The sequence below is a fragment of the Diabrotica virgifera genome, chromosome 3 (assembly GCF_917563875.1).
Source record: "Diabrotica virgifera virgifera chromosome 3, PGI_DIABVI_V3a".
Lineage (NCBI taxonomy): Eukaryota > Metazoa > Arthropoda > Insecta > Coleoptera > Chrysomelidae > Diabrotica > Diabrotica virgifera.
In genome coordinates, this window is record NC_065445.1 from 22,440,685 (window position 1) to 22,454,515 (window position 13,831).

A 13,831-nucleotide genomic window follows, 5' to 3' on the forward strand; every position below is an offset into this window, starting at 1 on the left:
ATTTACCTATTGTTCTCAGTTGAGGACAGATTGTAAATATTACAACATTAAATAAAAAAAAAAAAAAAAAAAAAAAAAAAAATTCTAAACCAACTCAATATTAAAAAAAGGCTGTCCACAATATGTCTGCAACGAATTCTGCAATTCTTTGGTCACGTGGTTCGCAGAGGTGACGACAGTTTGGAGAGATTAATTGTTTCTGGAAACGTTCCGGGGAGAAGATCAAGAGGACGATCACCAACTAGATGGTCTGACCAAATAAAGCATTCAGCTGGAAACTCATTCTGCGAAGCTCTTAGAGCAGCTGAAGATAGAGACCAATGGAGAAACATTTTTAGGAATATTGGAAGAAATCACGATCCTCAGTAATGGGGAAACGACAGGAGAGAGAGATACCTATTCTGCATACGACCTCAAAATGAGTTATACGATCGACCCGCGAAATCTTTAAAATACGTCTGTAACACGACATATCGAAGTCCTCGAGTTTTCAAAGAAGCTTCGGAAAGTGTCCAGGCCTATACTCCGTATAATAACGTAGAAAATATTTAAGAAATGATTGTGCTCTTCTCAAATGTGCAAACGGATCTTGAAAATTTCAATATACAGGGTGTTGTTTCAAGATCATATTTTTACATTATATTTTTTTGTAAATTTGGACCTGACTTTTTCTTGTGATTTTTAAGTGGGTCGTTCCAATGTAGGAAATAATTATTGATTATTTTTAAAGTGAATATTGATTCATTAACTTTAATAATTTATTATTAAACGTGCTTTAAAACCTGCTTTTAATCTCAAAATTCTTAACCCGGCATTGGTCGCTATATGAGATTTTCTCTCACGGTTTCAGAATATTGCACACAACTTTTTCCCTGGTAAATTACATAATGCTGTAGTTCCTTTTAATAATGCCTCCTAATTATTCTAGCTCAAATGGTGGTTCAGTTGACTTAGTATGGCCCTATTGTTAAGTCAGTGCGCTTCACGTAAGATATTCTCTGATCGCGCGACCACCGTGTATAATACCGTATGCGGCAAAATAAACAGTAACAGTACTGAAATTCGTATGATTCAAATTTGTATGTGTCAGGCGCCGAAACGTACTTAGTGGTTTTAGTCCAGAGAAATAAGATTTTTCTCGTGACACATCCCCCTCCAGGCCGAAACCAAATTTTTGAGTAGTATGGACATCTATATTATTAGCCTATATGTTTCCTGCAGCCGATTTTGATGATATACATAGTTATAAACAAATGAAGATCAAAAAACGCCAAATTTTCGCTTTTTTCGTCTATTACCAAAAAGTTAAGCACTTTAAACAAATTTGAGTGTAAGCAACTCATAAATCGTATACAAAAAAATTCAATACGGCGTTCGCTGAATATGTCCATCCTTATTGGTTGCTTAGAAAATTGCAAAACAAATCATAAATTTTGAGTTTTTAAAAATATTCATAACTTATATAAAAATTAACTTAGAACCTTTTTATTACACGGAATGCTGATACTTCTTGTACTTAAATTATATTTTAAATTTCAAAGCAATTGGTCAAATATGTAGTTTAAAAGTTATTTAATTTGTTTATCCCAAATTCATTTTTTTGCAACACTACAAGTCAGAAAATTATGAGGCTACAATCATACTTCGGACAGTTTATAAAAGAAGAACATTTATACTATTACCATTATTAAAAATAAATGACAAAAAATAATAAACAGTGTAAAATTATTTTGAAAAAACATGTCGATTTTTTGCTTACTTATAAACAATTAGAATAACTTTTTAACCGTTACCTGTAGAAAAATTATTTTTTCATATTTAGAAAGACTGAATTTTTATACACATTTAGAAAGAAAAACAACTGTCCTAGGACAATTAGGGACAAAGTTAGCCCCCCCATTTATTAAATTCACATGTTTTTGCAAAATAATTTTGCAATATTTATAATTATTTTTTGTAATTTTTTTTAATTAAATTAATACTGTAAATTTCCTTCTTCCATAAACTATCCAAAGTATTACTGTAGCTTCATTATTTTCTGACTTACAGTGTTGCAAAAAAAAATAAATTTGGGATAATCAAATTAAATAACTTTTAAACTATTTGACCAATTTCTTCGAAATTTAGGGTATGAATTAAGCACTATAAGTCTCAGCATTCCGTGTAATAAGAAGGTTCTAAGTTAATTTTTACATAAGTTATAAATATTTATAAAAACTCAAAATTTATGATTTATTTTGCAATTTTCTAAGCAACCAATAAGGATAGACATATTAAGCAAATGCCATATTGAAGTTTTTTATACCGCTTATGAGCTTCTTACTCTCAAATTTGTTTAAAATGACTATTTTCTTAGTAATAGACGAAAAAAGCGAAAATTTACCGTTTTTTGATCTTCATTTGTTTATAACTATGTATATCATCAAAATCGGCTGCAGGAAATATATAGGTTATTATTATAGATGTCCATATTACTCAAAAAATTTGGTTTCGGCCTGGAGGGGGTTGTGTCACCAACAGGCTATTTTTTTTCCTTATTTCTCTGAACTATTTATGAACATCGTTATAACGTATGTGAATGTCGTGATGATGTTAGGTGCTTCTAGTATGATAGAATTGATTCAAAAAATGACATAACCCAGACATCCAAAGTGAAAGTTATCATCCAACACACCAAATTGTTCTATATGGTCCATATAATGTTCAGAAAAAAGTCACACCTATTTGAGCGTCGGTTTTGGGGGGAGACGGGGGAGAAATCGGTAAATTCGTAGTTTTTTAAGTTTTTCGTCAATATTTCTAAAACTATAAGGTTTAGCATGAACATTCTTCTATACAAAAATGTTCTACATAAATTTGAAATAAAAAAGGTTGTATACATAATCCTTCTAAAATGAACGGTTCCAAAGTTACGGAGGTAGTATAATATAATTGGTCCAAAAAAAGGCCTAACCCAGACATCCAAAGTAAAAGTTTTCCTCCAACACACAATTGTTCTATATGGTCCACATATTGTTCAGTAAAAAGTTACATCATTTTGAGCGTCCGGTTTGGGGGGGAGATGAGGGAGAATTCGGTAAATTAGTAGTTTCTTTACGTTTTTCGTGAATAATTCTAAAACTATGTTTACGCGTAAACAATGTTCTATACAAAAATGTTATACATAAAATTTAAAAGAAAAATAGTCCTATCCATAATTGTTATAAAATCAACGGTTCCAGAGTTACGGAGGGTGAAATGTGGAGGTTTTCGATACTGTTTATATTTTTTGGGCAATTCATGATGATTTTGGTTGGTGAGGTTGACGTTTCTTCAGGAGCTTATCACTAACATACCATAGGCGACTGAAATAGCAAATCCTGTTAAAGAAAATTTCTTTCAATCAGTAAGAATATTATAAATTGCCCAAAAAATATGAAAAGTATCGAAAATTTCGACTTTTCACCCTCCATAACTCTGGAATCGTTTATTTTATAACAATTATGTATCGGACCTTTTTTGTTTTAAATTTGATGTAGAACATTTTTGTATAGAACATTGTTTACGCTAAAGCATATTTTTAGAAATATTGACGAAAAACATAAAAAAAACTGCTAATTTACCGATTTCTCCCCCATACCCCCCCCCCCAAACCGGACTCTCAAAATGGTGTAACTTTTTACTGAACAGTATCTGGACCATATAGAACAATTTGGTGTTGGAGGAGAACTTTTACTTTTAATGTCTGGGTTAGGCCTTTTTGGGACCAATTATACTATACTACCTCCGTAACTTTGGAACCGTTCATTTTAGAAGGATTATGCATAGGGCCTTTTTTGTTTCAAATTTAATGTAGAACATTTTTGTATAGAAGGTTGTGCATGCTAAACCGCATAGTTTTAGAAATATTGACGAAAAACTTAAAAAACTACGAATCTACCGATTTCTCCTCCCTCTCCCCCCCAAACCCGACGCTCAAAATGGTGTGACTTTCTTCTGAACATTATGTGGACCATATAGAACAATTTGATGTTGGAGGATAACTTTCACTTTGGATGTCTGGGTTTGGATCTAGTTATACCGTACTATTAATATTCCTAACCAGCAACGTGTTTATTTGGTTAAATTTGTCTTTCTGTGGTTTCGGTTTCATGTCAGCTAATGTATTTTTTATGTTTGAACAATTTTTTTTCTTTCATTTCGAACCTTCTTAGGGGGGAAAATGTCTTTATTTTCCTTCCCCATAGATCCTCCACTGACCAGAAGGCAATCTTTGCAAGGCTATATTATTATCATGTATACTAGATATACAGGGTGTCCCGAAAAGAATGGTCATAAATTATACCACACATTCTGGGGTCAAAAATAGTTCGATTGAACCTAACTTACCTTAGTACAAATGTGCTCATAAAAAAAGTTACAGCCCTTTGAAGTTACAAAATGAAAATCGATTTTTTTCAATATATCGAAAACTCTCAGAGATTTTTGATTGAAAACGGGCATGTGTCATTCTTATGGCAGGACCACCTTAAAACAAAATTATAGTGAAATTTGTCCACCCCATAAAAAATTTATGGGGATTTTGTTCCCTTAAACCCCCCCAAACTTTTGTGTACGTTCCAATTAATTCATCATTGTGGTACCATTAGTTGAACACAACGTTTTTAAAACTTTTGTGCCTCTTAGTATTTTTTCGATAAGCCAGTTTTTATCGAGATGCGGCTTCTTTTTTACTATATTTACATAAAACATTTATGGGGGTTTTGTTTTTTTAAAGCCCCCAAATGTTTGTGTACGTTCCAATTAAACTATTATTGTGGTACCATTAGTTAAACACAGTGTTCTTAAAACTTTTTTGCCTCTTAGTCTTTTTTGATAAGTCAACTTTTATCGAGATGTGGCCTCTTTTTCAAAATATACCAAAAAATTTAAGTTATAAATAAATTTTCAGATTATTACTAGGTGTCTATAACCATACTTAACCATATACAAATATCTGGTGGATTCGACAAATATTCAAAATATCTCGATAAACACTGGCTAATCAAAAAAGTACTGAGAGGCAAAAAAGTTTTAAAAATATTGTGTTTAACTAATGGTGCCACAATAATAATTTAATTGGAACGTACATAAACGTTTGGGGGGTTTAAGGGAACAAAACCCCCATAAAATTTTTATGGGGTGCACAAATTTCACTATAATTTTTTTTTAAGATGTTGCTGCGATAAAAATTCCTCATGTCCATTTTCAATAAAAAACCTCAAGGAGTTTTCTATATATGAAAAAAAATCGATTTTCATTTTGTAACTTCAAAGGGCTGTAACTTTTTTTGTGTGCACTATTGTATATAGGTAAGTGAGTTTAAATCAACCTATTTTTGACCCCAGAATCTGTGGTATAATTTATGACCAATCTTTTCGGGACACCCTGTATAATAAGCCTAATCCAAACCTGGATTTTTTTTGTGATTAGTAGTTGGGTCGTTTAGATTCTAAATGACACATATGTGTATCAAATATCAAAAAAATATACAAGGTGGTTCTAAAGTTATGGGTCAAGAAAGAAATGGGCAAAATCGATAAAACACCCGGTAACTCAGTTATAAAAATAGGTGAGGCAATAAATGTAGTATATCTAGAACCGACTCAGTGCACTCTATTCATCGTTCAAGTATTTCCCTTTCCCAGTGAAACACCCTGTATAATTTTATTTACTTATAACATTTTAATCATTGTTATTGTTATTTCCTTTTGTCATGTATAGAGATTTTGTGGTTTTCTCATCGGTCTCATGTGGCAGAGGAAATGCTGGACAAACTAATTACGGAATGGCAAATTCTGTTATGGAAAGAATATGCGAATTAAGGAAAAAAGAAGGATATCCAGCATTAGCTATACAATGGGGGGCTATTGGAGACGTAAGTTTTAAATTATTTCCTAATTTTTAATTTAACGGTTTTAATTTATAATTTCATGGAAAACTAAGTTAGCCCGATCAAAGAACAATCTGACCCCAAAAAAATAAAGAAAGAATGAAAACTTGGGAATAGGTAGTTGAAATTGTCTATTGTTATATAAGAAAAAGATTACAATTCTACATCCCCTCCATTTTACAAAAATGGAGGGAAATATCCCCTCTCGAAGATGAAAAAAATACATTCAAAATAAGACCGGGATTGGATAAAATGACTAATTCTAAACAACTTTTGTTCTATAGAATTTTTCCACTAAGTCAATATCTTTCGAGTTATTTGCGAGTGAATAAGTTCATTTTTAACAGAAAAAAAACATGTTTTTTGACGGTTTTTTGGAGATAACTCAAAAAGTAAGTATTTTAGCGAAAAAATATTCTTAGCAAAAATATAGCTTATAAAAAATTGAAAAAAATGGTGGATTCACGAGGTATGTAGACCTAGTAGAAGCAGAGTTGTAGCTAATGAAAAGTAGGTTCTCCTTCGTCAAATTCCAAATCGAATATTTCAATGAGAAATAACCCAAAAAGGGAGAACTTTTCGGGGAAAATTCATTTCAACTTTTTTAAACTGCTTAAAAAAAGGTTTATTTCCGTTTTTAAAAAAAATCCTAACTTTAAAAGTAAGTGAGTTACGCTCAAAATATTGTTGGCCCCTTTTATTTTTTGGTAAATAAATCGCCAAAATCACCTCCTAATTAGCATGACAAATAAACGTTATCATTACCACTTGACAAGTTACTTTGATTATGTATTTTTTATATGATCTGTAAGTTTCATCGGTTCAAAGTGCTTATTTTTAAAAAAGCTGTAGTTAAAATAGCTTTGCATAGCCATAGCATTTTGAATAGCCATAGCATAACCAATTTTTGCCTAACAAGAAAACAAAAAATCAAAAATATTCAGAAAAGCAAAACGTACATTTTATTACTGTTTGAGATTTTTGGTATTACTAATAATTTTGATTTATTTTTATTATTTATTAAAACATTTTTATTACTATAAATGTTTTATTTTACACCCATCTTTTTTTCAAAAATGAGCACTTTGAACCAATGAAACTTATAGATAATATAAACAATACATAAGTTAAATAACTTGTGAAGCGGTAACGATTAATTTTATTTGAGAAGCTAATTAGGGGGTGATTTTCGCGACTTTTTTACCAAAAAATAAAAAGGATCAACAATATTTTAAGCGTAACTCACTTACTTTTAATGTTAAAGTTTTTTTTTAAACAAAAATAAACCTTTTTTATGCACTTTATTCCCAGAAACGTGCTCCGTTTTTGGGTTATTTTACATTGAAATATTCGATTTGGAATTTGACGAAGAAGAACCTACTTTTCATTAGCTACAACTCTACTTCTACTGAGTCTACAGACCTCAAGCATACACCATTTTTTTCAGTTTTTTATAAACTATATTTTTGCTAAGAATATTTTTTTCGATAAAATACTTATTTTTTGAGTTATCTCCGAAAAACCGTCCAAAAACATGTTTTTTTTTTGTTAAAAATGAACATTATCACTCTAGTATAGTATAGTTGATCCAAAAGATGGCATAACCCAGACATCCAAAGTGAAAGTTATCCTTCAACACCAAATTGTTCTATATGGTCCACACAATGTCCAGAAAAAAGTCACACCATTTTGAGCGTCGGGTTTGGGGGAGAGGGGGGAGAAATCGGTAAATTCGTAGTTTTTTAAGTTTTTCGTCAATATTTCTAAAACTATGCGGTTTAGCATGAACAACCCTCTATACAAAATTGTTCTACATTAAATTTGAAATAAAAAAGGTCCGATGCATAATCTTTCTAAAATGAATGGTTCCAAAGTTACGGAGGTAGTATAGTATAACTGGTCCAAAAAAGGCCTAACCCAAACATCCAAAGTAAAAGTTTTCCTCCAACACCAAAATGTTCTATATGGTCCACATATTGTTCAGTAAAAAGTTACACCATTTTGAGCGACCGGTTTGGGAGGGAGATGGGAGAGAAGCCGGTAAATTAGTAGTTTTTTTACGTTTTTCGTCAATATTTCTAAAACTATGCTTTAGCGTAAACAATGTTATATACAAAAATGTTCTACATGAAATTTAAAAAAAAAAATGTTGTATACATAATTGTTATAAAATCAACGGTTCCAGAGTTACGGAGGGTGAAAAGTCAAGGTTTTCGATACTTTTTATATTTTTTGGGCAATATTTATGATATAACTATACCAAAAACCCAGACATCCAAAGTGAAAGTTATCCTCCAACACCAAATTGTTCTATATGGTCCACATAATGTTCAGAAAAAAGTCACACCATTTTGAGCGTCGGTTTTGGGGGGGAGAGGGTGGAGAAATCGGTAGATATAAAAAGTATCGAAAACCTCCACTTTTCACCCTCCGTAACTCTGGAACCGTTGATTTTATAACAATTATGTATAGAACCTTTTTTGTTTTAAATTTTATATAGAACATTTTTCTGTAGAAGATTCCTTAGGCTAAAGCATAGTTTTAGAAATATTGACGAAAAACTTAAAAAAACTACTAATTTGTTAATATACACTACTACAATAAAATGAACGGTTCCAAAGTTACGGAGGTAGTATAGTATAATTGGTCCAAAAAAAAGCCTAACCCAGACATCCAAAGTAAAAGTTTTCCTTCAACACCAGATTGTTCTATATGGTCCACATATTGTTCAGTAAAAAGTTACACAATTTTGAGCGTCCGGTTTGGGGGGGGGTATGGGGGAGAAATCGGTAAATTAGCAGTTTTTTTTTATGTTTTTCGTCAATATTTCTAAAAATATGCTTTAGCGTAAACAATGTTCTATACAAAAATGTTCTACATCAAATTTAAAACAAAAAAGGTCCGATACATAATTGTTATAAAATAAACGATTCCAGAGTTACGGAGGGTGAAAAGTCGAAATTTTCGATACTTTTCATATTTTTTGGGCAATTTATAATATTCTTACTGATTGAAAGAAATTTTCTTTAACAGGATTTGCTATTTCAGTCACCTATGGTATGTTAGTGATAAGATCCTGAAGAAACGTCAACCTCACCAACCAAAATCATCATGAATTGCCCAAAAAATATAAACAGTATCGAAAACCTCCACATTTCACCCTCCGTAACTCTGGAACCGTTGATTTTATAACAATTATGGATAGGACTATTTTTATTTTAAATTTTATGTAGAACATTTTTGTATAAAACATTGTTTACGCGTAAACATAGTTTTAGAATTATTCACGAAAAACCTAAAGAAACCACTAATTTACCGAATTCTCCCTCATCTCCCCCCCAAACCGGACGCTCAAAATGGTGTAACTTTTTACTGAACAATATGTGGACCATATAGAACAATCTGGTGTTGAAGGAAAACTTTTACTTTGGATGTCTGGGTTAGGCTTTTTTTGGACCAATTATACTATACTACCTCCGTAACTTTGGAACCGTTCATTTTAGAAGGGTTATGAATAGGGCCTTTTTTATTTCAAATTTAATGTAGAACAATTTTGTGTAGAGGGTTGTTCATGCTAAACCGCTTAGTTTTAGAAATATTGACGAAAAACGTAAAAAACTACGAATTTTCAGATTTCTCTCCCCTCTCCCCCCAAACCCGACGCTCAAAATGGTGTGACTTTTTTCTGAACATTATGTGGACCATATAGAACAATTTGGTGTTGGAGGATAACTTTCACTTTGGATGTCTGGGTTTGGGTCTAACTATACCATACTACTCGCAAATAACTCGAAAAGTATTAACTTAGTGAAAAGACTCGATAGAACAAAAGTTACGTGGAATTAGTCATTTTATCCAATTTTAGACTTATTTTGAACGTATATTTTTTCACACCCGAGATAATATTTTTCACCCCGTATTTCCCAATTTTTGTAAAATAGAGGGAATGTAGAATTGTAAACTTTTTCTTATATAATAATAGACAATTTCAACTACCTATTCCCAAATTTTCATTCCTCCTTTATTTTTTTGGAGGTTTTCGTAAAATTTTGTTTTCCGTGATCGGGCTAAGTATGCGGGACCATTTTTTGTTGGAATTGTACCGCGCTGTACAGGCGAAAAGGGAGATGCAACTTTTAGAGTTCCCTCAGCCTTTTTTGCTCCAGCATTCGCTGGTTTGCAAATTTTAGAAACCACGAAGGTGTGACCAGAAAACTTGGTCCGAATAAAGTTTTATTTTTAATATTATTTTAATTTTATTAAAGTAAAACTTTCACTTGTTTATTAAACTTAAATTTTAGGTTGGACTCGTAGCAGAATTACAAACAAATCACACACAGCTTGAGATTGGTGGAACTCTACAGCAAAAGATTTCAAATTGTCTAAATGTTTTAAATACATTGTTACGACAAAACCAAGCCACAGTAGTCTCAAGTATAGTAGTTGCCGAAAAACTTAGTGGAGCAGGTTCATCTGATAATATTGTCGACACCGTAACTAATATTTTAGGTAAGTCTTACTTATAGCAAACATGGGCAAAGTACGACCTGCGGGCCAAATGTAGCCCTTTAGGCTATTTTATCAGACCTGTTACATGGTTTTGAGTAACCCCAAAAATTATACAAGATAGCGTAATAGCACAGATTAACCCAACACAGATGTGGAAGCTATGCTATGATGCCGATACAAAAATTGGTAACCTTGAAACTAAGGAGCACAGTTGTTGTGCCGGTGTTTGCACCAATACAATTGATAACTTACAAAATAGTTCATTTGGTCTATAATACTTACTGTTACACCTGATTTGATATTTACTATATTTACACTAAAAATTAAGACAAACAAAACTTAACACAACATTGGTCACTTAATAAATTTCTGTGTTAAACGAAAAAGGAAATAAAAATACAATAGGTAATTTGGGAATTCTAGGTATGTGCTTAACAAAACAAGAGAAAGTTAACTAACTGTTAGAAAAGTGACAATCGTTAAAGATTTATATATAAATGGTCATATATTAAATTTCTGTGTATATTGAAAAATAATAAAAACTTGCTTTGAAGTGAACACGATATAAATATAATGGGGTAATTTGGAAATTCTAGGTAGGTACAAAACAAGAGAAAGTAAACTAGCTACAAAACAAAACAAAAGAAGAGAAAGTAAACTAGGTATTAGAAAAGTGACAGTCGTTTGGTGACAGTAATTTGAGAATTACAGGTATGGCCTTCCAGAACAAAACCAAATAAAGTGTTGTTAATATAATAATTTTCAAGTTCCAGGTTATTTAATTATATAATCAAATTTAATTATATAAACAACGTTTACTTGGTAAATAAAGAATTTTTTTCAAAAAGTGATAAGTTTTGGGTCCAAAAAAGTATAATGTGAGAGCGAATTGTTTGTATTCCTGAGAATATCGTCTGGCCTTTGGGACTTTTTTCCGCAACAGTGCCTGAGTTTTTACAATTTCGGCCAATGATTTATTAAGAAATTTGTCACATAATTTTTTAAACTGCTCTAACTCTTGTTTTGTACCGTTTTGTTTTTTACATATTTTTCTATTCAAAAGTTTTCTTTTCAAAAACCTGATTTAACATTTCAGTTTATATTCACCTGGCAAGTTATACATAAAAGATGCTGGTGTTTGTAATGATACTGAAGGTGATAACTGGGAAACATCTTTTGTAATTCTTGTAGAAATGTGTCCATCTTTTTCCTTACTGGGGCTGATAGAAACTTGTTTAGAGGATATTACCTGTAAATTTTCCGCCGTAAGCGTTATTCTATTATCTGAAAAATCATATCTTTTTATTATTGAAATTATTGATATTTACCTAATTTTTTACCTGACAATATTTGAACTTTTTCAGCGGCTGCTCAGACGTATTCGCGCAGATATCTTTAGATTCGGTAAAAATTGACGACAAAGCATTGTCATACAAGAGTTTTCGTCGTGAAGATGTGCATAAAAATTTATTTTCAAAATGCTTTTCGCAAATTCTGTATCTAGTTAAATCCTCCTCTAACAAATCTTGTCTTTTAGTAGCTTTTAACCATAGCTCACTCCTATAACATAAGATGTTTTTTAATAAAAATTTAATGTCTTGTTAATATCTCTTTTATTTTTTAAGATTATTTTGACTATCTTCAATAACATGGCGTTATTCATTCTTACTAATAACTAAAATTTACTGTTTTCAAGACAGGATTTTTTTCACACTTATCAAAATATTCCTTGAAAAAATACTATTGGAACTATTTCTAACACACATAGCTTTTTTTTTTTTTTTTTTTTTATTTACAAAATTGCATCAACCACTAAGGGTCATTAGCATGGTACAATAATTACATAAATGGCTAAAATGTTACATTAAATTTTGTGAACGAGTCTTGCATTTCTTAAAAAGTTTATAGTTCTGTCGTTATTTGACCCGTTTAGGCACTCTTTGGATGTAGTCGGTAATCCAACTTGATGTCGCTCTAGGGTATATAAAGGGCAGTCCACTAGCACATGGTTCACTGTAGTTACACTATCACAACTGTAGCAAATGGGAACTTGTTCGCCACTTAAAAGGTAGTCGTGTGTTAACTTCGTGTGGCCTATACGCAACCTAGAGATGCATACTTGGTCTCGTCGCTTTTGTGGGAGATTGTATACAGCTACCTCTTCTTTAATGTTCTTCATAGATGTCTCCGAATTGCTCCAGTGAAGTTGCCAATTCTCACTTATTTTGTTTTTAAAATGTTGCTTCAGGTCGCTATGAACGCATTTAGTGACTAATGTTGATTGTGGATTTTCTGTTGCCTCCCTTGCTAACTGATCAGCTTTTTCATTTCCAGTTATACCACAGTGTGACGGAACCCAAAGAAATTTAACAAATCGATCGTTTTCTTGACACCTCATTAGTTCTGACTTTATAAGCAATAAGATGGGATGTTTTGCGTATAACCGTTTCATAGAGCTGAGGGCACTTAAAGAGTCGGTTATTATCAAAGAATTTTTTATGTTTTTATTATTTACAAATTTTATTGCTTGTAAAATAGCAAGAAGTTCTGCTGAAAATACGGTTGATCTAAGGGACAGTGAGAAGGAGAAGTCTTGGTGTAAAGTTGTAAAAGAAGCCCCTACCCCATTGTCAGATTTAGACGCATCTGTAAAAATGTGGAAGTTCTTAGCAGAGTTTAATTTCTCTGCTGCTTTCTTTTTAATTATACTATGTGGTGTGTCATATTTGTCGTGGATAGTAAGACTTGTATCACAAATAGGTAGCTGTATTCTCCAAGGAGGTTGATGTTTAAGGTTAGTTACATTGTATGTCTCAGGAAAATGTATGTTTAAGCTATTTTGTAATCTCTGTATCCGGATATAAAACGGCGGACTTAATCTTTGTGAGGTGTTAAATGTCGATGTGAATCTGTCGGCAAACGTGTTTTTAAATGTCGGTATATGTGGATTAGCCGACAATTTAGCTGCATATACAAGGCTGAGGAAGTTTCTTCTTAGTTGGAGGGAAGGTTCACCTGATTCACAGTATAAACTTTCAATCGGGCTAGTATGATGAGCTCCCAGCGCTATTCTTATCGCTGTATTATGTACAGGATCTAATAATTTAAGTATTGGTGCTTTGGCTGAATTGTAAGCAACTGCGCCATAATCTAGTTTAGAACGAATAAGCGTTCTGTAGACATTTATGAGTGTTTGGAAATCGGCTCCCCAATGTTTGTGAGATATGCTTTTTAATAAACTTAGGCCATTTTGAGTTGTTTGTCGAAGATGAAAGATATGATCTTTCCAGGTTAACCTATGATCTAATTTCATTCCTAAAAAGGTAGTTGATTTAACATAAGCAATAGGTAACGAGTTTAAGGTGAGCTTAGGTGGTAATATGATGTTTTTTGGGTTCTTGCTAAAGAAAA

General features: G+C 32.0%; 1 protein-coding gene across 3 annotated transcripts in view; it reads left to right on the forward strand.

The window, feature by feature from the left end:
• LOC114325674 (fatty acid synthase) overlaps positions 1 to 13,831 on the forward strand; it is a 239,338-nt gene that overhangs the window by 194,826 nt on the left and 30,681 nt on the right. For all 3 annotated transcript variants that reach the window (XM_050646364.1, XM_050646363.1, XM_050646365.1), the window contains 2 exons: positions 5,743 to 5,896; positions 10,213 to 10,420. In XM_050646364.1, the coding sequence (XP_050502321.1) occupies positions 5,743 to 5,896; positions 10,213 to 10,420 (362 nt within the window). The remainder of the gene's footprint in view (positions 1 to 5,742; positions 5,897 to 10,212; positions 10,421 to 13,831) is intronic.